General features: G+C 41.4%; 1 protein-coding gene across 3 annotated transcripts in view; it reads right to left on the minus strand.

Annotated features, from left to right (window-relative positions):
• Window positions 1-14558: 14558 nt before the first annotated feature.
• PROX1 (prospero homeobox 1) overlaps window positions 14559-27470 on the minus strand; it is a 52409-nt gene continuing 39497 nt past the window's right edge. For 2 of the 3 annotated variants that reach the window (XM_043568567.1, XM_043568568.1), the window contains one exon: window positions 14559-20213. In XM_043568567.1, the coding sequence (XP_043424502.1) occupies window positions 20025-20213 (189 nt within the window). In that variant the 3' untranslated portion in view covers window positions 14559-20024. The remainder of the gene's footprint in view (window positions 20214-27470) is intronic. The other variant, XM_043568569.1, reaches the window with a different exon arrangement.

A 27470-nucleotide genomic window follows, 5' to 3' on the forward strand; every position in this document is an offset into this window, starting at 1 on the left:
AATTTCTTACACTGGGGCACCTGGGTGGCTCAGTCAGTTAAGCGTCCGACTTTGGCTCAGGTCATGATCTCACGGTTCCTGAGTTCCAGCCCCGCGTCGGGCTCTGTGCTGACAGCTCGGAGCTTGGAGCCCGCTTCAGATTCTGTGTCTCCCTCTCTCTCTGCCTCTTCCCCTCTCACACTCTGTGTCTCTCTCTCAAAAATAAACAATAACTAAATAAATAAACAAAAAAACTTTCTTGTATTTTTTTGTGAATATACCCAGTTCCTAGAGGTAGAATTACTAGACCGTATTAAATTTTGACCGTTACCACCAATTTGTCCTCTAAAAAATGTCTATTTATAATCTTGCAATAATGTCTGAGTGCCTATTCCCCCAGACCCTTGTCAAAACTGGGTAACATCAATATTTTCTATTTTTCCAACGTAACTGGCAAAAACACGGTATTATGTTTTAATTTGCACTTCTCTGGTTGCCAGTAAAGTTAAGCATACTTTCACACATTCACAAACCACATTTATTTTTTCCTTGTTACCTTGACTCTGCATGTCCTCTGACCATTTTACTATTGAATGGTACATTTTTTAACTGATTTATGGATGTGTTTTGTGCACTAAGGCTAATTAGTCTAAATGTAACTAAGATGTATTTTCTTTTTGTTTATTTTCCCCCAATTTTTCCGCTTTTGTTATTGTTGCTGAGATGTAACTTTTTATGTAGCCATATCTTTAACTTTACTTTTTTATGGCTTCTGGGCTTTGTGTGGTTTAAAATATTTTACAAAGTGCAAGATGGTAGAATCAGTTTTCCAGAATGTTCATGTGTGTGTCACGTGTAGGAGTACGTGTGCATGTGTGTGCACACATGCGTTTGTGTGTGAATACATACTTTCAACCTTTTGTCCAGCAATAGTTTATTTTTGTGTATGTTGTACGATGGGGATCTGACTTTTCTCCATATCATTAGCAAATCATCCCCATGCTCTTTGTTGAATAGTGTTGAATACCTTTTGTGGTTGAATATCTTTTCATCCCGATTTGAAAGTTAACTTTATTATACACTAAATTCCTACGTTTACCTGTATCTGTTTCTGGGTTTTCTAATCTGCTTTCTTGAACTATTTTTCCTCAGTTCTAATTACTGTGATTTCCTATTTTGTTTTTATATCTGTTGGGGTAAATCAGAGAAGAAATAGAGAGAAATATACATTAATTCTCCTAATATTGATTGAGTGTCCCCCATGTGCTGGGCTTCATTGTAAGCCCCTGAGTGGTGTATCTAATAATCTTACTGGATTTTAATGTAATTGTTTTTTAAATTTTATTTATTTATTTGTTTGTCATTTATTTTTTATTTAGAAAGAGAGAGTGTGTGTATGTGAGAGAGAGCAGTGGAGCGACAGAGAGAGAGAGAGAGAGAGAGAGAGAGAGAGAGAGAATCCCAAGATCTGCACAGAACCCAATGCGGGACGGGGCTCCAACCCAGGAACAGGGTGATCATGACCTGAGCCAAAATTGAGGGTCGGCCACCTAACCGACTGAGCCACCCAGGTGCCCCTGTTGTTGTTACCAGGTTTAAAAATTAATTCTCTTTGTACTTTTCAATACTTTCTTGGCTTTCTTTTTAGCATTTTCTCTTCTAGGTGAACTTAAAAATTGTTAAAAAGAATAAAAATCATTATGATCTGTAAGCAGTTCTCTAAATTTGATTGGGGTCACATTAATTTATAGAGCTAATTGATTGCATTAATTTACAGAATAGAGTTATTGAGCAAATTAGGCAAATTAAACTATTTATCATTTGGGGTCTTCTTTTATGTGCCCTACTTCCCTTTTTTAAAAAAAACATGAGGGGGGCGCCTGGGTGGCGCAGTCGGTTAAGCGCCCGACTTCAGCCAGGTCACGATCTCGCGGTCCGTGAGTTCGAGCCCCGCGTCGGGCTCTGGGCTGGTGGCTCGGAGCCTGGAGCCTGTTTCCGATTCTGTGTCTCCCTCTCTCTCTGCCCCTCCCCCGTTCATGCTCTGTCTCTCTCTGTCCCAAAAAATAAATAAACGTTGAAAAAAAAAAAAAATTTTTAAAAAAAAAAAAACATGAGGATAATCATATTAGTAGCTCATAGGATTTCTGAGAATAATGAAATCATCTAGATAATTCCTGGCACATCATAAGAACATAATAAATATTAGTTCTTATTATCATTATTATTTTTATCATTGTTGTCTGACTCTCACTTTTTTCAGGTCTTCTTTATGTCTTTACAGTATAGTTTTATAGCTTTATTCCTGATAGTTGATAGGTTTGGTTGTTATTTTATTTCCATTGTATGCTCTAGTTGTTTATTGCTAACATATAAAAAATGTAAATTGAAATCTACATGAATTCTCCCAATATTTATTGGGTGTCCTGTATTGGCCCTTTCCATTCCTTCCTCCAGTATAGCTCTGGTGCCATTGGGAAATACCAGGTGTGGAGAAACAGAGGCCAGATTCAGGAGTTACTATGTGAGCTTCTCTCAAGGTTGATGTGTTATCACTCCAATGTCAAACATAAATATGCTTTAAAAATTTTTTTAACATGTATTTATTTTTGAGAGACAGAGATAGAGCATGAGCGGGGGAGGGGCAGAGAGAGAGGGAGACACAGAATCTGAAGCGGGCTCCAGGCTCGGAGTTGTCAGCACAAAACCTGACGTGGGCCTTGAACTCGTGAACCGCGAGATCGTGACCTGAGCTGAAGTTGGCCGCTTAGCCAACTGGACCACCCAGGCGCCCCCATAAATACATTTTCAATGCTCAATTGTTCATATTAATCTTCCCCCCACTGAGTTGGATACATTGGAGAATTGACTATATTGCATATGGAAGTAATTATTGCCCTCAGAATCTCTAAATACTGACTTATACAAAATACAGATTTGACGTCTATGTTGCAGATAGCCATTTGATCCAAAGGTTGGGAAGTCAGTTTGTTTTGAGACCTCAGAGCTAACTCAGGGTGCCCAACATGAGGATATGACTTGGTGGATTCTGGCCATTCCTATGATGCTAAGAGAGGAAGTGGTTAAGGGTTACCCAATCTGCCAGAGTGTTTAGATACGATACTTCCAAATGAGACATCATGTATAGCATCTCACTATGCTATGCGAGGTAGAATATAGTGGCTGAGGCTGCCATGAGTCTAAAAGGACATCATCTCTCCCTTGAGCAAACTATCCAGGCGATTTATTGATACACTGGGCAACTCAGTCGCATCATTAAGATCAAAGGAAGTCTATGATGGCCGGTGTTAAAAATCTACGGTGTTAGATTTTTAAGAAAAAACGCCCCAGGCAACGATCTTCACATGCAGATTTTGCTGGCTGTGTTCAGGTCTAGGAAGCAGTCACACAACCACACGTTTATCTATTTGGAGGCTTTCAAAGGTCGGTGGAGCCCACTCAGTTTATATTCCCATCATTTAAAAGTGCATATTGCTGTTCTGGACATTGTTTAACTTGGTCTTGTCTCTCTCTATTCATTCTTGCTACGATGGGATCCCCTCAAGTGTACTGGCCCGATTCCACTACGTCAGACGTATGCAGCAGGGAGAGGAGCTACACCAGCAGCTGGGGGAGCTGAGCGGAAGGAAGGAGGCTAAAACATATTAATCCCATTTCAAGTAACAGGCACTGTGTTAAATGCTTTCGGACACAATACCGCATTTAATCCTCACGGCAGTCTTGCAAGGAGAGCATTGTTACGATTATTTTCACACAGGAAGAAACTGAGGCTTAGAGAAATTAAGATCTGAACCAGGGTCTATTGGACTCCAAACCCCATGGGTCACAATTCTGAGCTCCAGCTAGAGCTGCCAGTGATCTCAGGCCAGGTCTCCAGGATTCCTTGAGACAAGACTGATGCAATACTGGGTCCGAAGATGAGGCTAAGTGGGTTGGACCTGTCCACTTAGCCCTGGGTTTCTTTACTGGGAAAGCGTTCCGTCAAGCTCTCCCCTGATGCGCGGGTCAAAATTCTTTCCAACCGAATGTAGACCTGTAGTCATCATGGGAATGTTGCTATGTTGTTCTTTCAGCTCCAAACTCTTCTTCTTGGAAACCAGGTCACAGACTTGTAGGAGTTTCCATCCACGGTTCTGCTTAGTCTGTTAAGATCAGATGAACAGGGCTGAGGAAGCTGTAGGCAGACAGAATTAGCGATAATTCTTTCCCACAATACTGCGCTCCATTCTTCTAACATACCTCAAGTGCATGCCCTCGGCCAAAACAGATCTGGCAAGAGGGAGATTAACAATGATGACAAAAATAGTCCCTGACTTGATAAAACAAATATCAACTGGGTCAGGGGACAAGAACTGCCCATAACCAACCTTGGGATCTAATATGTTCTTCGTTAGGACAGGATTGCACCACCTTAAGTATTTCACCTCATGCTAACTCTGAAGTTAGACCTTATACCCCTGCCCTTGAACTTAGTCAATATTTGCAAACTGCAGGGGGAAGAAAAAAGTATACAAATCAGCAAGTGGGGCAAATGTAAGACATTTGGGAATAACGTTTTTGGTTTTCTGGAAGCTCCTAATTCCCTATCCGTTAATCTTTCAGAACGGACCTTTGGAGACCAGGTGATTCGGGCAGATGTTTTTACGTGGTCGTGCGTGCATCGTCGCGGGGTGGGGGGCGGAGGGGGCGGCGCTAAGTTTTCACTGAATAAAATGTGGCTTTGTCTAGGTCTGGTCTCCCGAATTTCCTCTCAAGATAAAGATGAGCTCATTTGCACCTATCCGCCTCTAGATCAGTAAACACTCTGCCTGGGTCAAATTCCAATCCCAGACCTGAGGCCCCGGTACTTCAAGAGTCCATTGATTTTCCCTTTTCTGAGGCTTCAGGGTGAGGGGTCAGGGCAGGTGGGGGTGCGGGCGGCCTGGATTTCCTCTGCCTCCCACCTTTGCCACCATACGTGCTCTGCCCGAGTCTCCAGCTCCCAGAAGCGTGAGCGTCAAATCCCACTCCGCCCAGGGCAAGTGTCTGTACCTGACCGCGCCTTCCTCACCGTCTCCTTCTGTCGCCCATTCTGCCCTCTACCCAGACTTCCAGTGTGGTTTTGGTGCCATCTGTTTCACCAGTTAATTTTTTTTTTTTTCCCCCTGCTCACTCACCCTGAACTCTGGTCTTCCTAAATAAGGTTCTCCTGCCTCTTTCCCCACTTCTTCCTTCCCTGCGGTAGGGAACTACGAACCCATTATCACATGGACCCACGCGAAACACAGCATATCCCTTCTGCACATTTGACGCCCCCCCTCCCATGTGTCACAGACACATCGACATCCCACTTGGCGCGTCCTTGTTTGAGGAAAACAAGTCCACCCTGCTTGCTTCCCCTACCAGATGCTTGGCGACAGTCGATATGGGCTCTCGAATTGGCAAGGGAAAAGACAAAGGAAGCAAGCAGCCGTGGTGGCATTTAAAATGTCAGTGACCACCCTGTGGGGGCAGCCGTGTTTCCCAGACCTCAAGGTTAACGAGAATTCTTCCTACCTGACCGCCTCTTCCGCCTACCATTTATTGAGCACGTTGTATACGATGCACTGTGCCCAGCAGAGCTCATTTACTCCTTGGTGTGAGAGGTGGGTGTTCTTTTTATAAGAGATCTTGATTTTATAAAGCGATGATTCAAAAAGATGAAAAACCTGACATGTCACGGACTAGGCTTCAGATGTAGGTGTGTTTGGCCCCGTGCCCCCACCTTCTTCGGGAGTCACTGACCGCTGAGGTGAGCCCTGCAGTCCAGACTCCCCCGCCCCCGACCCTGCCCCGGCCCCCCGAGGACACAGACCAGACCAGGGGATCCATTGATCTAGGTCAGGACCTCACTTCCTCTCGGTGGTGAAGGGTGCACTCTTCCCTCAGTGCTTTCGTATTCTAATACCTATGCCTCTTACAAACAAAAGTTGTGCTTGTTTGCTGAAAAAAAAAAAAAATTAAATGCATACATTTAGGCAGAAATGTATAAAGCCAATGTTTAAACTCCCCCCTCGCCGAAATGCCTCCTTGCCTGTTTTCGCTCCTCGGGAGTAGCATTTACTATGAAGGTGCGTGTTCTCACAAATAGTGTGTGTGCACATGCATGTGGATATAGATAAAGGTATAGCAACTTAAAAAAAAAAAAACCACCCAAGGGTGCCTGGGTGGCTCAGGCGGTTAAGCATCTGACTTCAGCTCAGGTCAGGATCTCAAGGTTCCTGACTCCTGCATCAGGTGAGCCCTGCTTCCCTCTCCCTCTCCCTCTCCCTCTCCACCCTCACTCCCTTGCGCCCCCCCCCCTTAAAAAAACAAAAACAGAAACAAAAAGCCCGAGTGGCGTCATGTTACAGAAATATATTGCTCTATTACTTTAAAAAATCAACAACATATTATGGATAACCTTCCATTTCACTACATAGCTGTAGCTCAACCTCAAACTTTAATTGGATACATAATATTCCATAGGCCATGGACTTAAAATACAAATCTTACTACTAAAGGCACGAATAAAACTTAAAAAAGGCACGGATAAATTTTTTTTTTTTTTTGCATGGCTGTGGTAACATAACAGGGAAACTTATTCTTGAGGTCATTTGTACCCACGTTAAAGATACCTCAAAGAGGAGTAAAGGAACGTATTTTATTTATTTATTTATTTATTTATTTATTTTTTAATTTTTTTCAACGTTTATTTATTTTTGGGACAGAGAGAGACAGAGCATGAACGGGGCAGGGGCAGAGAGAGAGGGAGACACAGAATCGGAAACAGGCTCCAGGCTCTGAGCCATCAGCCCAGAGCCTGACGCGGGGCTCGAACTCACCGACCGCGAGATCGTGACCTGGCTGAAGTCGGACGCTTAACCGACTGCGCCACCCAGGCGCCCCAGGAACGTATTTTAACAATTTGCCAAGTGATGGATATTTAATTTGTCTCCAATTTCCCCTTATTACTCCATAATCTTGCAGTGACTATCCTCGAACATTCCCCATGAAATTTACATATAGTAACTGAGATCTTTCCGTCTTTAAACCAGTATCTGTGACTCTTCCTTGTTCAGTCAGGGGCAAGCACTGCTTCTAGAAGGGATTCGTGGCGTAAATGCAGAGAATTAAGAATCGAAGTTTTGACTTTAGAATTTCTAAATAGGGTCCTAAAATTTAGTATTGAGCTAATAGTCTTGGAAGTCAAGGCTTCTAATTTGCCAGTCAGGCTTTTTTTTTTTTTTTTTTGATAAGAAAGACTGTTTCATGTTCTTTGCGGCATTATTTACAGTAGCCAAGATATGGGAACAACCTAAATGTCCATGTATGGATGAATGGCTAAAGAAAAGGTGGTATATACAAACAATGGAATATTATTCAGCCATAAAAAAGAATGAAATCTTGCCATTTATGACAACATGGATGGACCTTAAGGGTAGTATGCTAAGTGAAATAAGTCAGATAATGAAAGACAAACACTGGATGACCTAACTTATGCGTAGAATCTGAAAAACAAATAAACACACAAACCAAGCTTAGAGATACAGAAAACGAGATTGGTGGTTGTCAGAGGTGGGAGGTGGAGGATAGAAGAAACGGGCGAAGGGGGTCAAAGAGACAAACATCCAGTTATAAAATAAATAAGTCATGGGGAAAAATCCCCACAAACAGTTATTGCTATTTTATTACATATTGGATGTGGGAAGGGGGTAGAGTAGAATAAATCTTGAAATTTACCTGAAAACTGATTTTGACAGGGTAAGAGAAGTGTATTTTAAAATGCTAAAAGAAAAGACTGTTTTTTGTTTGTTTGTTTGTTTTTTAATGTTTATTTATTTTTGAGACAGAGAGAGACAGAGCATGAATGGGGGAGGGTCAGAGCGAGGGAGACACAGAATCTGAAACAGGCTCCAGGCTCTGAGCTGTCAGCACAGAGCCCGACGCGGGGCTCGAACTCACGGACCGCGAGATCATGACCTGAGCCGAAGTCGGCCGCTTAACCGACTGAGCCACCCAGGCGCCCCAGAAAAGACTGTTTTTAGTTTCAAAAGCAAAGCACCAAAGGAATCAAGGCAAAAAGCTTCATCCACAATGAAGAACCTAGAGCAGTAACAAATGAAGAGGACTTCTAGGTGACCCTCACTGGCTGGAAGCTTTCCTGGACAGAGAGACAAAATGGCCGAGAGACTTGCTTGCAAAGGCACTTTGCCCCTCTTGTCCTGGGCTGAGCCTGAGGCTTCGGTAGAGGTGACAGAGCAGCCAAGGATGTCTGGGGTTCAGAAGAAGGAATGTGTATCTATGCTTTACCTGGCACCTAGAATGTAGAAAGCATGCAGACGTTGCCCTGGGCCACACGGTGTGGCTGTGGTAGGGTACAGACGTTATGAGCACCAAGTCCAAAGTGGCTTGAGAGGAGTCAAATGTTCCTGTGACCAGACCACTGGACACAGGATGGTGAAGAAATGAGCCACTGAGGGCCTGAGAATGCCCCAGAGGAAAACGGTATGAACCCTGCATGTCAGACGCCCGATGCAGAAATGACCATTTTGGCAAAGCATGGTGCCTTGATGACAACGGGGAATCCAATGCCTCATGTCTTCCTGCTCTAAGACTAGAGAGGACATCCGCCGGGACAGAAGCCTCCTGGCTAGCCCATCTTTTCTCATCCTCAGGGAAAGGCGCAGAAAGGGATAAAACCTAGTCTGGGACAGTGGCGATGCCTGAAGTGACCGGATTGTTTCTCCCAGCAGACAAAAGGGGAGTTTGATGAAAGAATTTAAGTTGAGTTGTAAAGAAAAAGAAAAAAAAAGTCAAAAAAAGTCACAGATTTTAATGTAACCAGATACGTGCCTTTATAATTCCTGTTTGTCCCTGGGTACAAATATTCTTAAAAGCTGACTGCTGCTTTTGTTGAGTTCGGTGGGTTGGTGAGGCAAGGCATGCACATTTTAAATAAAAAAACTATGCCACGTTCCTCTCCAGTGTCCTGTTGCTCACAACGCAAGCTCTCGTAAGCATCACCAAATTGTCTGCAGTCCGTGCTGCCCAACTCACTTCTTTAGAGCCTGGTATCTGATTCTTTCCTCTTAGAATATGAGCAAATGGGTTTTTATTTTCAGTTGATATTCCAGAAAATGAAAATGTCAGGATTCCTTTTCTGTAGAACCAAGAGCCTGTTTTTAATTTCCAGCATTATTTTTCTGGATTTCTTATCTTCTTCGTCTTTTTTAAATTGTTGAGGGAAATCCTTAGAGCTCCTCTATGTGAACCTGTCTTTATTCAAAGACTTGGAATTTCCAAAAGGTATATTAAACTGAGACATGACCTCTGAGTTAGGCAGCCAGGCAAACTAAAATGGCTGAAAGAGCAAAGGCTACTTGGCCCTTGTTGGAGAAAAAATTAGGAGACGGTCCCACATAGTGGTTGGGTTAGCTAACAGTGCCAACAAGAAATATTTGTTTCCGTTATCATTAGAAGGTAGGAAAAATAAAACAAATCAACACACCAAGAAACTTTTTCCTGCTTTTCACCAAGAAGTAAATCCAGATCTTCCTACATACATCCCAGTTTGTTATAAAAAATGAGCCTTGCTGGTTGGTAGTATAGCATTTATTATTATTTTTTACTACACTGCTCAACTAAACTTACTTACATTTTTATTTGGACTTTTTGCCCTTGTATTACTAGATGTAGGCTTTATAAAACAAATTGGGATGAACCATGTATCCAATATGATCTCTTTTTGAATAGTTGGTATATTTCACCCATAAAACTATAAAGGCCAGATGCCTTTGGAGAAGAGATTTTTGTTTGTTTTAGTTTTGTTTTTTGGACAACTTTTACAATTTCTTCTGTGGCCTTCATTCTTTAAAAAAAAATTTTTTTTTACCTATAGAGTAATATGCGATACCTACTTTTTGCTTAGAAATGTGCCCATCTCATTGAGATTTCTCACTTGTCTAACCAAAGTGTTGATTCGACAAATTCTTGAATATCAAATAGAGAAAAGGCATTAATAATATTCAATTTGGTAATGTGTAATTATTCATGAGTTTTTCTAGAATGCACGTACCTACACTCAGATGCACACGCACCTACCTCAAGACTCGTTTGCTCAACCTTACTATCAGTCACTGGGCTGGGATTTAGTGAGAACATTTCTTCCGGTTACCAAAGATTTTCCACTTGTGAATAATTGGAAATAGGACCATGGACTTTTGGAATTATTTCCCAATAGGCCAAGGGTAACGACAATAACAAGAAATCCATAGCTCCAATTTTGATGGTCTAGAACTACCCACACCAAGGAATTTCCAATACCAGCAAAGCACAGGGTACTATTTGCACAAGCAATGGGGAAAACCCAGTGCTTTCTCTACTGGCAGATTTATTTGCAGAGACACAGGCATTTTTTCCAGGGCGGCTGCCAAACTATCCCCTGAGCCTGTCTAGCTAGCACCTGGACAACTCAGCAGGGGGCTTTGCAAATAATACCCTCCCCTTGGCCAGGGTAGAGGCAGCCGGAGTGATTCTGTTTCAGGCTGCTGTGGCACCTTAATCTTTCTAAGCTGCTTCACCCCTATTCTGGGGCCTACCCAAGCACGGCCGGCTGGAGGTGTGGCCACAACAGCTCTATGCCTGAGGCTGAGGGCAAGGGCCTGAGGAAATGGTAGGTGTGGGAGAGAAGCTCTCAGTTCCTGGAGAACTTCTGTGTTCTTCAAAATTTGAATGTTCTGGGAAGTTGCGATGAGTCTGGGCATAATTCTTCCATCACAACTTAAAACAACATGGCAAGAGGAGAGACGCTGTCAACTGTGGGAGAAGAAAGGAAACTAACAGTGATTCAGCACAAACCTATGTGCCAGGCTCTGTGTGCTTTCTTTTTTGAAGGTTTGATAGAAATCACTGCTTCTTAATTTTTTACGCTCATCCACGAAGATCCCTCCCTCTACCCAATGAGTGCTGCTGAGCAGCAAACTGCTTTCTTTAAGTGAAGGTTCGACAGAACCTGTTATTTCATACCCGTATTGATACTTAGAGATCTGCTCCATCACACCTGACGAGATCATTGTTATTTTACGCAGAGAACTCCTTGTTTTTTTCAACGAACATTTTATTGTACCTTAGTATAAAGATGAAGCTCCTTTGGTTAAAAGAGGTCTCAATCTGGTGGCCCCTGAGATAATATCAAATTGCCGTTGAGATCTGGGGCATAAAAGCCACTGATGTTGATTCTCTCTAAAATGTCTTGAGTGCTAATCATTTTCCTCTACCACGAAAATCTCCAAGAACCAAGGGAGAAGGGTCTCTCTCTCCTTCTGTGCCTTCTTATGATCGATTTTGGGCACGTTTGGAAGGACTCTAGGACAGTGGGCAGGAAACAAGTACTGGAGAGGGAGGGAAAGAGGGCTGAGAGGAGGAAATGCCTTGACAGACTCCTGCATTCGGGCAAGGTGTAGCCACGAGTGATACCACCCGAAAGACCTGGCTTTATGTTTTCTGGGGGAGCCCTCCAGCCCTTAATCACTTGGATTTAGGTGACCTTGGACCTAATATGAAAATGTGAAAGGTATTCCTGTGCACCATCTATCTTTTTATGCATATACCACTGGAAGAGAAACATAACCAAGTCAGCGATGGCTTGTTAACTTTACCAGATGGCTCATCCCTGTGAACAGGAGGCTGGGGCAACACGAGAGCACTACGTGCTTGACAAGGGGTTGAAACACTGAAGGAAGAATGGATCATGAACACGGAGAAAAACATCCAAACTCACACCTGGTCAACTTCAGAACTTTGTCCTTGCCTGGTCCTGCATCTTAAATTGCCTTTCTCATGAGAAGCAAAAATATTTTACTAAACTTTTGTTTTCCCACATAGGACTCTGCCAGAGAAAGTCAACAGGGTGGCTACACTGATCATAAGACTCCATTATAGCCTTTTGTAATTCTTTGGAGTCTTCTGGGCGCTCAGGGGTTAAGGGTCTTGCTTAGGTTTCCCTGGATAGTAAAGGTTTTTAGAAATGAACCAATTAAGGGGCACGTGGGTGGCTCAGTTGGTTGAGCTGGTTGAGCATCTGACTTCAGGTCAGGTCATGATCTCACATTCGTGAGTTTGAGCCCTACATTGGACTCTGTGCTGTAGGTGTGGAGCCTACTCAGAATTCTGTCTCCTTCTCTCTGCCCCTCCACTGCTTACCTCCTCTCTCTCTCTCTCAAAATAAATAAAACTAAAAACTAAAAAAAAAAAAAAGAAATGAACTGGTTAAAGGCAAGTCTTCTGACATCCAAAGCAGTGCTCTCTTGATTACTTTTCTTTTAGTTAAAGAAGTTACCTTTTTTTAAAAAAATTTTTTTTAACGTTTATTTATTTTTGAGACAGAGAGAGACAGAGCATGAACGGGGGAGGGGCAGAGAGAGAGGGAGACACAGAATCGGAAACAGGCTCCAGGCTCTGAGCCATTAGCCCGGAGCCCGATGTGGGGCTCGAACCCACAGACCGCGAGATCATGACCTGAGCCCAAGTCGGACGCTTAACCGACTGAGCCACCCAGGCGCCCCAAAGAAGTTACCTTTTAGGTTTTTACCCCAGTGTCTCGACCCTCCCTCCAAAGCGTTATATTATTGTTTGAGAGGAATGTAGCATTTATATAAATGTAGATTTAGTAACCTTTCACAATTTTTAGACATCGTATCAGAAGTTTTTTTTTTCTTCCTTTAAACAGTATTAGCTCTTTTCCTTTATATATACTCCCCTTGTATTTTATGCCTTTTAAAATACTGGAGCATTCATGGATTCTAGAATTTGGCAACATGTGGTAAATATCTGAAGTTTTCCTATGACGTTCATTCAGGGGCATTTATCCCTTATCTTCGCGCGTGCTCGTAAATTAATTGTCGAATTGTGGTGCTTTTTAGCGGTTAGTCTTTAAGAAAAACTTGTAAATTACTTATGATGGTAAATGGAGATAGCAATGAATAAGCCCAGCATTTTCTTTATTATTAGTTTGTAGAGTTTACAGTTTCAAGTAGAACATGAGTCATGGCAGACGTGGAGACATCCGTGCAACAAGTTTTGGTCATCAAGGGTTGGATCGCTGTTGAGGATGGCAGTGCATATTATTCTAGACCAACGCCATTGGAGAGTCGAGAGTCACAAAAGTAATGATTTGGCGTTATATTTTTAACAAACCTGTCAGAAAACATGACCACTTACTGTAACTTTTCAGTAATTTAGCTTCTACCTGGGTTACCCAATCTAGTTTAAAGTGGATCGATTTCAAATAAATACAAGGAGATGAAACGGTCATTATATTACTTCAAATGCCTTCTTCCTTCCTTCTGAGTGCAGGTGGAAGAGGGGGCAAATCTTTTTTTTTCCCCTCCAATCAGGGAATAAATATTTTGGCATAGAGGGACATAAGCATGCTCTTTTGCCCAATTTAGTTAGGAAGACTGGAATTTAAATCTGTGCCACAGATAGAAACATAACTTTAAGTGAAAAAAATACTGTCGTTATTTACTAGTTTTGATATTGCATTGATTCTAAGCATCTTCGTGTGAACAGGGTCAAAATAGAATTTCATCATTCAGGTGAAAGTCAATGAAATCGGAGATTAAGAAGACTCAGTCTACGATAATATGGAAGCCAGAAAGGGAGGTGCAGCTGTGAATGATGTATAATAGAGTCAGTTTCAAGGAGGTAAAGGATTTTTGCTAATTCTTCATGCTCCCGATTCAAGGATAAAAGAGACAGGATTTTAAACCAAAGCGAAAGAGATGAAGGAAATTTTCAAAAGCCACAGACCAGTGTTGTTAGTATGAAATATGCTGCCAGTCATCATGTCTGAAGGAACATTCTAGAAAGGTTTTGGAAAATTTACATTAGTACTTAGTTCTGAGTCCAACCAGAGTAGAAACAATACGAGCTCTCATTCCACTTATTTCAGTGATATATTTGCCATTCTTTGACTTTAGGGAACATGTCCCCTTGTTCTGAGAATCGTCAGACATTTGCAGTTGGTGAATTAAATTGAGCTCCCAACATTGTTTTGAGCCAAAGCTTTTATCATTTAAAAATTTTGAGGGCTAAGTAAAGTTAAATCTGTGAGAATAGATAGATTTAAAAAGAGATCTAATCCATTACTACAATAGTCTCAAGTCAAAAAATCATTGCTAGGAGTCGTGTGCATTCATGTGAGGCTTGTGTAATTAAGCATTTTAATGAAAGCAAAGCTCCATAATTGATATTAGTCACAACTTGCCTGTTGTCCTCCAATGAGACGCAGGTCCAAAAGTTAAATGTCACATGTTTAAAAACCAAATCAGGGGTGCCTGGGTGGCTCAGTTCGTTGAGCATCCGACTTCGGCTCAGGTCACGATCTCGTGGTTTGTGGGTTCGAGCCCCGCATCAGGTTCTGTGCTGACAGCTCAGAGCCTGGAGCCTGCTTCGGATTCTGCGTCTCCCTCTCTCTCTGCCCCTCCCCTGCTCACACTCTGTCAATCTCTCTCTCTCAAAAAAAAAAAAAATTAAAAAATTAAAAAAAAATCAAACGGCACTGAGCTTGTAATGTATATTTTATTTTGCACAAGCTTGCATATATACTGCACATACATTCAGTTTAAGAGAAGATGAAAGGCACACAAGGCAATTGGACTACTGTATCCTTTAAGTGGTACAAAGCAAAAGGTAAAAGTTTGGAGAGTATACAAAAGCTTAAAACACACAAAGTAAAACCCCCTACCCACCCACCCCCCAACAACTTTTTTCTGTTTTAAAATTTAGTAGCTGCCAAACTAAATTTTTGTACTTTTACTTTAAAATCAATTGTCTACTGCACCTTTTTATTTTCTTTTTAATATGGACAGGGAGTCTCATTTTTTTATCATATCAATTAATATTACAGTACATCCTTGGTAATACAAAATTGTACACCTTCATCAAATAAATTAGGATAAATTAAACCAATAAATTATGCAAAGTCTTCAGAACAATAGACAACAACAAAAATCCACAATTGAAATTGCCTCTAGCTAAAAAAAAAAAATCAAAAATTGACTTTATCAGTTCAGTTATTGTACTATATTCAAATCAAAGGGTCTTTATTACAAAAAAAAAGAGCTTAATAATGCTATTTACAACATATTGCTAAATAATAGAAAGGCAGTGTTTTGTCACGGTTTATACTATATACATATGAAAAATGGCTGGGACGACATTGGGAGAAACTATGACCTTGGATTTTTCTAGGTAGCTCTGAGACCAACCCCAAATACGTTGTTGTTCTAATTCTAATTTTGAAGTGGTAATATGCAATTTCAAAATGCCTTTTCCTCCCACGTAGAGGATTCAAATATTTTTAAAATACAGAATGAATGCATTTTCACAAAAGAGGGCCAGTCTGCTTGCCTTTTCCGCTCACGTTTGTGCATTTTAGGGGGTATCCGATTTGAGAGAGGGCTCCGTTGAATGACTCAAAGTCCAGAGGCTTCCAGATCCTGTTATATTCTTAGAAGGATAATTATAAGAAGATGCAAAGGTTAAATGCCAGTTTTGATCCCAGCTCTGAATATGAACATTTTAGCTTTAGTTTCTTAAGATGGTTTACAACCAACAGATCGACAGAAAACAAAACTGCATTTCCTTCAACATAACATTTAAGTGCAATACAGTAACTGCTTACTCATATAAATCAGTTACATTCTTTTAAGGGGAGCTTTTTGAAAACAATGCTTCTTGTAATTTGCAAACACAGAGTTTTGTACCAGAAGGAAACATTTGTACTATTCACACCAATGAATATTCTATAATATACATGGCAAAGAGATTTTGCTCTGTCCTCACATGTACAGCTTTCAGGGAGTCTGTAAACCACTTTTTCTTTGATGAATTTATGATTGCTTCTGAGGGACAGCCTATTTTTAAAGCCCCCACATCTTCAGCTTTCTGACTTAGTATTAACCTGTGTGTGTGTGTGTGTGTGTGTGTGTGTGTGTGTGTGTTGGGGGTTACTTACTGTTTTCATGTACATAAAAAGAAATTTCATAAATTTACAGAAACTGCATTACCCTTGCCCTTGACATCTGATGAAAGAGACTGTTATCTTTTAAAAGTAGAGAGCAGGATTTTCAAGAATGCTTTCAACTGTCTATACAGTCGCTGTAGTGTTCCTAATAAATTCAACAGATGTTGTGAGAATGTAGTTATTTATTAAAATCTCATGTCTTACGTAACCACAGCCATGAGGTTAAATATTTACATTGCTTTATAAAAGTTCCCCTCTTGCTTTAGTGTTTTTGTTTTGCTTTTTTTGTTGTTTTTTACAATTTTTAAAAACGATATTCACCCACATCCCTAGCACAGCAACAAAGATTCTGCAAACATAAAACACTTTAATTAAATAATACTCGGAGGCACAAAGCAAACTTCAGGAATATGTGGGTGAACGTTTCCTTAAATAATGACTACATCCTACCATGTTCCAAGTGGTTTTACCATTTAATGCGAAACGTCCTCCTTAAACAGCCAGAGATACAGTAAGAATTAAATGTTTTGTTGTTGCAAATAGAACATTCTTTTCACAAAACGTAACAAATGTCTAAAATAGGTCCTTAAATCTAGATAGGAAAAGGTAAGCTTTCCACCTCACACGCATATATATATGTATATTTTTACATGTGTGTATATGTGTGCGTGTGTTTACGTTTACCCACCCGCACACACATATATAGCACATGGTGTGAAATATTGCTTCTATACTACTTTTCATTAGGCTAAGAAAACACAAGATTTGCACCACAGTTACAAAAAATTGGCTTCTACAAGAATTTTCAAAACTCGGATGCTGCTCAAACAATTGAAGAAAAAATAATTTGCGGTATCAAACTGTTCTAAAAATTCTCTTCTTCAAAAACGTATTCTCCCGCTTTGTTTTAAAAAGACACAAAATATGCATAGCTATCAACGTTATGTCAAACAGCCAGAAAAAAAATCTAGTGTTTATTGCAGCTGTAGTAATTGGAAATAAAGTCAAAAAAGATGAAATCCAAAGCCACAGAAGGCACAAGAACAATTGTACTTGTGGGAAAAAACTGGTATTTTTGAAGGATTTTTAAAAATCCCCCCGCTGGTGCATTTTAGGTCTAGGCACAGACTATAACCTCAAGTGTATATGCAAAAATAATTTCGGGTTAGCAGAAAATAACTGGAAATGCGGTATTTCAACATGCACTTTAGACTTTTTTTCCTATGTAAACTGTCCCTCATCCTTCACCCTCCCACCTTCGTAGAAAGTTAACTTTCTCCCAAGTAGCCAATTTTTTTTCACTTGGTGAGAGTTGAGCTGAGATTCGAAAGATGGTGATTTAAAACAAACAAACAAACAAAAACAAAAACAGAAAAGAAAAACCCCAAAATTGTTCAATAGGAGTTTTGAGAGACAGGCTTTTGTCACTTTCCAATGCACTGGGAGGCACAAGATTTTACGATCGTAAAAGAGGAAAAACCACCTAAAAACAAAAGTGATCGAGTTCTGTTTTCAGAACAGAGAGATGAGTTTATCCTCAAGCAATTTCTACTCTGAAATAATTTCTACGCCTCAGTGAACATTGAGCGGATGTTATCATAGATAAGCACAATCAACATTGGTTGTGAACACACACTTTTGCTTAATTTGTCTATTTAAATTAGAAAGGCAGGGGAAAATAATACGAAAGATCCAAATAAGTCTGGAATCAATACTGAATTTGCCCCAGATCAGAAGGTACTCGCAATCTGTCTACATAGGTGAATACCCTACGGTTTTGCCTTCTACCTTGCGAATGGCAACACAATGTTGATACGAATTACATGGAACAGCAAAGACCCGGGTGTGTAATGACGTGAACAATGAATTCATACTCTTTCACATGAAGGAAGGCAAAAGAGTGTGACCACAAGTTGAGATTGCTTCCCTACTTTGTGCCGATTCGATTTTCTTTCTTTTTTTTTTTTTGGTTTGCATTTTATTCCAATGTAATGATTATCCGAACACGTTTTTTTTTTCCACCCCCAGGCAAAGCCGGAACAAGAACAAATTGGATCTGATGGCTCTGTGTGCGTTATGTAGGGGGACACGAGTCGGATGATGCATTTGGCTGTGGGGTGCAGAGTGAAGCCAGGGGCGCTCCTGCCTGTGTTTGCTGCACTCCGTCCACACTGTGTGAGCCTGTTAGCCTCCTGAATGATGCAGGGGCATCATAGGACTGTGCCGTTTAATTTAAAGTCAGCAGGTTTTAAGGCTTTGTGCTGACAATAATTGCCTCCATACATTCCTGTCCATCAGCAGAATTTATAAATGATGTTAAATTGCGGCGATTGGGTCAGCTAGTTAGTCACATGGGCCAACCTGCATTTCTCCAAAGTCAAAGGTGGTTTTTATAAAAATTAAGGAAAAATGGTATTTGTGTTCTCTATAATCTAAATACCAGGTTTGTTCCTGTGTCATTTTAAGTGCGTATCAAATGACTTACGGAGGGGGGGCGGGGAGGGGGGCTTAGAAAAGCCTGTTAGGATGAACAAGGAATTCTTACTGCATCTGTACACAAAACCCATCTGAAAAAACAAGCGTGAATGCCATACGACTTTTTAAAAGCAAGCATGGGACACTGTACACCTTTGAAAAACTGGAAAAAAATCGACAAAGGAAAAAGAGGAGAACCATTGAAGAAAGCATAAAATAGCAGCTAGCTTTCTTATGTATGCTGAAATTGTGTCTTTTGGGTTAACCCCAAACCTTCCTATGCCATCCATACACTGTTCGCACATTTTGGTCAGTACTAGCTTCTGAATTAGAAGAGACTTTATCAGTTGCTTTAAAATGTTGTACCTAAAATGAAGAAACACTTAATTAGACTGTCACCGCTCTGAATATCCATCAGGGTACTGTGGAATTGTATATGAAAATGGGTCATTCTCACACGTGCTCCTCTCCAGAGGTGAAGATCAAGTCAGCCAACGAGGTTCTAATGCAGGCAGGAATTGTACGGGTCAACTTGGGATGTCCTTTATTCCTTGCTATAGAAAGGTATTCAGAAAATAGTGTTTTCTTGAAAAGCGTGTCAAATATTCAGCAGAAATTATAATCCTTCGAAGCACATCAACGAAGTTGAGCAAAGAGTACACTTGAAACGTACGCGCCTCTTAATATCTAAAGTAAGACAATAGAAAATGATGCTCTAGGGTTTTTTTTCTCTATGAAGAATGATATATACTCGCTGATGATGAAGAGCCTGTTGTAAAATTTAGAGAGGTAATTTGAACACCATGTACAAATTCCTAGTCTCATTATGAAAGAGTCAGTTTTGTGTAAAACTGCTTTGCCTCCGTAAGAAACTGGCCCTAGCTTGGGCTCTTTGCCACTTTTCCTTGGAAAAGCTTGAGAGTGATTATTTTTCTTTTTGAAATTTGGCCTTTCGGGGTAACTTTTGAAAAGTGAGCTGTTTACCTGCCGCTGGCATTGTTTTTCAACGTGTGATAAAAAGCTACGTACGGAGTTCCAACCAAACAAAATATTTAAGTTTATATAGTGGTCTCGTTGAGTTTTCTGGCCTTCTTAGCAGTAAAAACAAGAGACACCCCACCGTTTGGAGAGCTGTCCTGTGTCACGGGCCTCCCTCCACCAACTGCCATTTGCGATAAACCATCAATCGAGCAGAGGCACCTTTGAAATGCCTTTCCTTGCTAATATAGATTTTACACACATCAACATTCTTTTTCCCTGAAAATTAACCCTATTTTTAAGTCTCCAAATGTTAAGGGCTTTGGGCAAAAGTAAACTAAAGACAGAAGGAAAAATAACCATCCCCTTGCGATGGAAAACGAAAGGAAATGAGCGAAAGATGATAAGGGGGAATTACCAGCTGATTTCATAACACATCCATGCCTCCCATACACATATATATGAAATCAAAATCTAGACACGTACAACGTGGACATCCAAAGGGGACTGCTACTATTCATACATTCGAAAAGAGTTGTTGAAATTTCTACTCATGAAGCAGCTCTTGTAGGCAGTTCGGGGATTTGAAAATCTCAGGGACTTCACTATCCAGCTTGCAGATGACCTTGTATATGGCCTTCTTCCAGGAAGGATCAACATCTTTGCCTGCGATAATGGCATTGAAAAACTCTCGTAATGTGATCTGCGCAACTTCCAGGAATCTCTCTGGAACCTGCTGATACAAGGAGACAATGGCATTAATAAAGTTTTCAGTTTCAAGTCTCCAGTTCTTCAAAGGAAACTGAGCTAAGTTCTTTCTTTCAGGAAGGGGCTTACACGGCACCTGCATTTGCTAAAAATGGCCGGCCTCTATTCTCTTATGTAAATTTGTTATATATAGTAGCATTGTAATGTGGGGTTGACAGCTTTGCGAAGTTTTAGAAAGGGACTCGTGCAAAGGATCCACGCAGACATACTGAAAAACTAGGGTCCCCTTCTGAATATCTGGGTGAGAAAAGGGGACACGCACTGTTGGGATTCCCCACTTCGTAAACAGGTGTATTCCAGGTGCAAGTTTCCAGCTAATCTTTCAGAACTTCAATCCTATTTCTCTTTGATTCCCGTTATGAAAACAAAACGTGTTCCCAAAAGCAGGGTAAGAAATAATTGGCCTTTGATAGAAACGAACCCCCCGTAAAGGAAGAAAACCTAGAATTTGTTTCCTGCATAAGTGGAGGGTTATTGACTCACCTGCTAAATTGGATATGAGAGTAATATGCATCACAAAGTACTCTGCATACAGAAAGGAATGAGATAATGACACTAACGCTGAATCTCCAAATACAAAGTTTTAGTGACTCCTAAAATTCTACATCAGAAAGTACTTTACTTTGAGATTAGAATTGTCCCACAACAGTGATTTATGCAGCTGATAATAGTAACGAAAGCTAACATTTTTGGGGTGCTCATTACGTGTCAGGCGCTGTGTTGTGTACTGTGAATGATGCCATTCAATTCTCCCAACATCTCTATAAGGTGTCATTATCCTCTTTTTTTTACAGTGGAGAAAACTGAGGCTCAGAGAGATCAAGGTAATTTTTCAAAGCCCTTATACTCTAAGATAAACATTCTCCAAATGTTCTTTTCAGAACCCCTATTTGTTTATCCTTTTCTTCCAGAGTAACTTAATAGAAATGTGCATGGGTGTGTGTGCCCGTGTTCTTAATTGTTTATTTAATAGTCTGACCTCTTGTCCAAGAAAACGGTAGCTATTGATGTACTTAGTATTCTTTGTCAGTTACTCAAGGTAAAGCATCCACACCAAGATAAAGGATTTGCAGAACGATTCGGTGAACTCATAATTTTCCAAGTACACACTGACACTCACTAGATTTCTTTTAGTGGGGGTACTTATACGTTAGTAATGTTTTATTTAATAGCAAGAGCAGATATATGAGGAAGTAAATGCACTGTAGTTGTATGTGTGGACAAGTCTGTCCACACATACGTAAGAAGTGAAAGATTTTCATCTCAGTTCACGTATGCCTCTTAACCAAAGTCCAAGGGAGGTAGTGTCATGTTGAACATATATGATCTCTTCCTCCCCACCTTTTCTCAATTTGTACAATAGACCATTTTAAAATGAGAGTAACTATTAAAGATAACTAAAATGATCACCAGGCATCCCCGTTTGATACATTTAAAGTTGGACAAAGAAGTTCACTCCTTCCAGTGGTCAGTCACTTGTCTTCTGTAAAGAAAACTAGTAATTCCCCAGAAAAAGAAGGGACCCCATCTGGGGTCTATCGGAGTCTAGAAAAAGTGAAAATTTTGAGTATCCCCTTCCAAAGACATACACACTGGCCAGTTTCTCAGGACATAGCTCCCCCAGATCATCCCAATACCTCCCTGTCCTCCATGGATGGGCAAACTCATACACCCCAATGGCCATTCCCCAATGAGAATTCATCTGGATTTTCTAGAGAACATTGGCGATTTCTCCCCCAAACCCCCGAAGATACATTTGTATTTGTGGAACAGGAAGAGCCTGGAGGAGAGATTAGCTCTCCAACTCACCTCGCACTAAATAAGAAGTCATTAAGCAGCCTTTTGGAGTACTCTCCTCTCTTCCCTCAAAGATAATCCTTCACATTTTATCAGATGGGCATTTCTGAGGGAGGGAATCTGGCTGGAGAATGGCGAGGCAGTACAACTACACACTCTAACTACTTGGTTTGGGAGCTGTTAGCCAAATGCTACAGAAACATAATCATAGGCATTTATTAAAATAAACATTTCAAGAAGCGTGGTTTTCCCGGCCACTGGCAACAGAGGCATGACAAAGATCGATGTTCCTCCAACACTTGGGAGACTCAGCATAGCATGAGAGCTGTAAAGGACAGTGGGTATGTCCTTTACAGATGAAGTCAGAGAAGGCCAGAAGCCCCTCCACACCAAGGGCCCCACAGGAGGGCTGGGGCACCGGGGGCCAAGAGGTATTGCTGGAGATCATCAGAGGACAGAGATACATCTAGAACAGCATCAGCACTACAGGAGGGAGGGAAGCGTAGTTCTAGGGTTTGCCTGAGAACAAATCAAAGGAACTTCTCTGGGGGAGGACGTGGATTCCACCCTATCGTTATCATCCGCCATGCTTGTTAATGGTTTTTAGTGGGTTTTTATCTTGTTTGAAACATTCATTTCTTTTGGTAGCCATCTTGGGCTGTCCTCTCCCGTCTTTTGTATTTACGCCTTGTGTTGTTTAAGTAATGAATTTATCACAAGATGTCTTTAGATAAAGAGCCATGGTTTCTATTCTTTGTCTCCCCCATAATGCTTAGTCTTTCATAGTGAGAACTTGCCTTCTACTTTAATCCATACTACTCTAGAGCCACACTTACCTTCTCCCTCAATATTTAAAAAAAAAAAGAAGTTTTAAAATAACGATGAAGAAAGATAGCATTTAAAGAGTTGGACTAGATCTCAAAGCTCATTTTCTAGACAAAGAAACGAGACTCTACAAGATGACTAAATTAGGAGAGGAGACTCATGTGAAATAACATGTCCAGGTGTCTTATCATTAAACCATGCTGGCTCCTTCTTAATGGCTTTTCAGTAACTTCTATTTAGATGAGGCATCAAAACCTTGACAAGCTGTGGATCTGTGACTGAGAAAAATCACAAAGAGCTGGTAACTTCAAAATAAATGTGAATGGTACAAAGGATTCCCAGGGGAAGACTTGGGTTATTAGTTTATGGTTGAGAAGGGATGAGTACTTTTGGAACAAATGGAATGGTTTGCTAATTTAGTGCTTACTTTGAAGCAATAACTCCTACAACGGATTGGGCTGGTTTAAAACAGTTGATAATGAGAAATCCTCTAATACTAGAGCAATGAATCTTTTTTGGCGGCTCCAGAGAGGTAAACTGATGAGTGACAACTGATCTTTTGAGAGAGTGGTCAAGGAGTTCCATCCACAGGTAGAAATACCACCCATGAGAGAAGAGACCTTTACCTTTCTGCTTCAAAACTTTCCCCAGCTCCATTTAACAGAGTAAGAGGGGGGTCCTTTCTGACTTGGGGGGGGGGCGACTATCTTAGAATTCGGGCTTAGGAGAATGATGTTGCCATATTTTTCTGTACCTCTTCACACCTAATGGATTTCCAATCACTAACAAACATCTGCAGAAAATCCCTTAGTGACAAGTAATCCCTTATCTAGGTTTCTTTTAATAGAACCCAACAATCTGCAGAATGAACCCCAGAGTCTCTCCTCAGCATCAGGTGGTAACAGTCAATCAAGCCCCTGGAATGCAAGACAATGCAGGCTGCTGGGAGGGGGGAGGGAAGGCCATGCCTTTGGACATGCCACACGGGAAAAACAAAAGGCTTCCAAAGACTCTGGCTGCAACTCCGAGGCTATTGTGAGAGCTGCTGGTGCCGAGTGTTCTTCAGGAGAGGAGAATGGAAAGTTTGCCTGATACAAAGGCATCCCAATATAGGAACCTCACCCCAAATGGTCTTGCCTCTCCTTGCCTTGATATTTGGAGGAGAATATAATTGCGAGGAGGTACTTGAAGGCACTTAAAAATTTGAAGGGGGCTGGCTACCAGCATCTACCAATTTCATCACAATTGTTTGTACTTGAGTCTCCTCAGAGCAAACAAGGGCCTTATGGGCTTTGATGAAATGGGGAAATCGGGAGGATGTTTTCCAACCTGCTCCAGCTGTGCCCGGGTTGCGCGTGCGCGCACACACGCACCCAGGCGCACGCACTCACGCGCACGCACGGTATGTTGGGTGAACGGCTGTTTTGCTGGGTGGTGGTGGTTGTTTTTTTTTTTTTTTTTTTCCTTTCTCGGAGTGAGTGGCAAAGACACATTTTCCCCCTGTCTTCCTCCTCCTCTTCCCAGTTGCTTTACCTTCAAGGATGATTTGTTTTATTAAACTGACTGTCCCTAGCCTCTGCAGTACATAATAAAAGCCTGACAGAGCAGGCTGCCTGCCTTCTGTGTCCTGCAGACACTCATCATAAGTGTCAGGACATACCAAGGTTAGTGGTCACTGCAAGTGTGCTCGCTGGCCCAAACCTTGCCAAACGCTCTTGGCAGCTGAATGAATGTCACAGAGAATAGAAAGGGAATTACAAAGGTTAAAAAGAAGACAGCCTCTCTTATTTTCTGGAGACGAGAGAAGCTGATTTTTCACACCTCTGAAATATCCCCAAGCTCATCCCTTGGCCTTCTGCAGGGGACCTGAGCCTGGTCCCTCGCACAGCTCCCCACGGATGCCTCTCCATCCTCGATCCCCTTTAAAAATCGGTCCACTGGCCTGATTTCAGCAGTGAGATGATCTGCGCTGAAACGGACAGAAAACAAACCAGGCATGGTGCTCTCTCCCCAGCCCCTCCCCCATGGCCAAAGGCTCAAATGGCTTATCAAGGTTATCAATAGATCACAATCTTATCAAGGGAGATCATCTTTTCAACTAGTTTTTTTTTTTCCCCCCCAACTTACTCTGACTGGGAAATGTAAAAGGAAACCTATGCCTGGGCAGGAGTATTTAAGGGATGGAAAAGTAAAATCCTGGCTAGTATTTTGGTGAATTAGTTTGTGTGTGGGTTTTCTTTCTTCTTCCTCCTCCATTTTTTTTTTTTTTTAATACTATAAAAGGGCAATAAAATGCTGACTGTAAGAAGACAATGTCAAGGAGAAAAGGGTACTGGTATTTTGGATACTCTTCACTGCTCGCCTTGGAGAGAGAGTTATTCTTGTCACAAACCCTTTTGTCTGCATCTGCTGACTGCTTGCCTGTAGCCAGCAGCATACTTTAACTGTTTTGTCACCTCCTAACATCACATGCATCAGCTGTTGGGCTTTTGTTACGGGTATTGTAGAACTAATCCACTGTGGCTGTTCTACTGTGCAGTAAATAAAACAGAAACGGGCTTCTCAGACAATTCTGCATGAATATTTCAGATGGCTTTACAACTCCAATTCACAAAATCAAATAAATAAATAACTCCCCCAGCCTCTACCCGCACAGAAACAAAACCCCTCAAACTAGACCCAGATGCCTCCAAGTCAACCGCATTGAAGACACTGACTTGAGCCTTCAAGCAATTGTTTCAGTGAAGTTGAAAGAATAGTGCTCTCTACACTTGAACACCGCGGTATTCATACTTGCTATTAGCGTTAGACACACCTAATTCTAAAAGCTGGGTAAGCAGCTTTGGAAATCTGGAGAGCCACTTTTCTCCTTGGGCTTTGTACAAAACTTAAAAAAAAAAAAATAAAGTAATGCCATCAGAAATACATAGAGTTGCCTTGTCAAACCCCTTTCACTGTTTCCATCTGCATTTTCTTCCCTCCCACTTATCAAAGGGGTCAAAGGAAGATGCTTGTGTATCTAGTTCATCCCAAGAGCCTTTCCAAAATGTTTAACCTGGGTAGGAGCACAAAAGGAAAATCGAACTTCGGGCTGGGATTTACATCATGAGTTCTCTTATAGTATAAACAATACACTAATCATACACAGCGAGGCATTTTCTAGATGACTTCTAAGTGTCTTTGGAGAAGCTACAAAGAGAAAGGGTCTCTGCACACACATGCACATGTGCACACACACACAGACACGCGCGCGCACACACACACACACATACACACACACACACACAGGTCCTAGGAAAGAAGACAAAGTTGAAGTACTTTCCCGAGCATTCATTCACCCTGGTGTGCACATGATTCCTCTAAACAAACTCTCCCATCCCCGCTGTTTGTTAAGTAAATATTGATCAAGGAGAGACATAGCTCCTGACGGCAGTGGCACAAGCTGGGGACTTAAACTGCAGACAGAGTGGACTTAAATGGATAAACTCAGATGCTTTAGTTACTCCTCACAGAGATTATCAGATGAAAAGGCAAGAACAGATACGTTATGGCTGCTCCTCTCCGCTGTCTTGTTCGTACTGAATTTTTCTGTCAGAGGCAGAGGAGGAAACCCGGAGCTTTGAAATGTGGTTACAGGACACTGTTACTAAGGGTCTCCCCTGCAGTCGTGCATGCGTTTATCCTGTGTGTATGACCGGGGACTAACTGGGCCCGAAGGCAGACAGGGTGCAGGATGCTGCCCAGGGTGCATTGTGGGATTGTGTCCCAAAGCCCTGTCATGGTGGGGAAGCCTTAGGTAGGAAAGCAAACACGAACGTGCTTTGGAGAGCATAAAATACCACCCAGATGTAAGGTGGTGCTTCGAACCTTTAAGGAAGAATCCAATAACTGGGAAGAGTTCCACTGTGATTAATAAATGTGCGCAAAGCAGTATTTTGAAAGATGCCTTGAGGATGTTTGCTTGAGTAATTTTACTGGTTTAGTCAACAAGTTGACAAAGTTGCTCTGCATTTCCTAAGTTTTATTCCAGTCATGTCACGATTGTGACTTGAGTCCCTATCAGGAGCTGCAGGGCCCTGGGTGCTTCCCTGGGAAGGCCAGGTTTTAAATCGTCTCTAGAGATTAGGTTTTGTACCTTAATTAATCACTGAGCACCGCGGTCAAAGAACAAGGTGTCGTATTTAGAGTTCCCACCAAATGGCTACGCGGTGTTTAAATTTTACGAGGTTGCTCACACCTATGTTTGGAAGGCCTGGCATTATCTGGGGAGCACTGGTCGAGAAGCCACTTGCCTACGTCTGCCGGGTTATACCTGATGAGGCAAAGGAAGGTTCTATGGCAGCAACCAGGCTTCAGACTAAAGTCTCTTTCACTCTGATGTTCCAAGTGGCGTTCATTTTTCAGGGAACTTAACAGGATTGGATCAGCGTGATCATGCAGTTTTAGGCCTACGAGTGGGCTCACTTCCTAGTAACATGTTTTGCTACTTAAATATGTGAAGAGTAAATGCTTATAGGAAGTGGCTATAGTTCAAGGCTGTCCTTAAAAAAAAAACCCAAAAAAACAATAAAACAAAAACACCCCCCCCATGTTTCCTCTAAGC

The sequence above is a fragment of the Prionailurus bengalensis genome, chromosome E4 (genome assembly GCF_016509475.1).
Source record: "Prionailurus bengalensis isolate Pbe53 chromosome E4, Fcat_Pben_1.1_paternal_pri, whole genome shotgun sequence".
Lineage (NCBI taxonomy): Eukaryota > Metazoa > Chordata > Mammalia > Carnivora > Felidae > Prionailurus > Prionailurus bengalensis.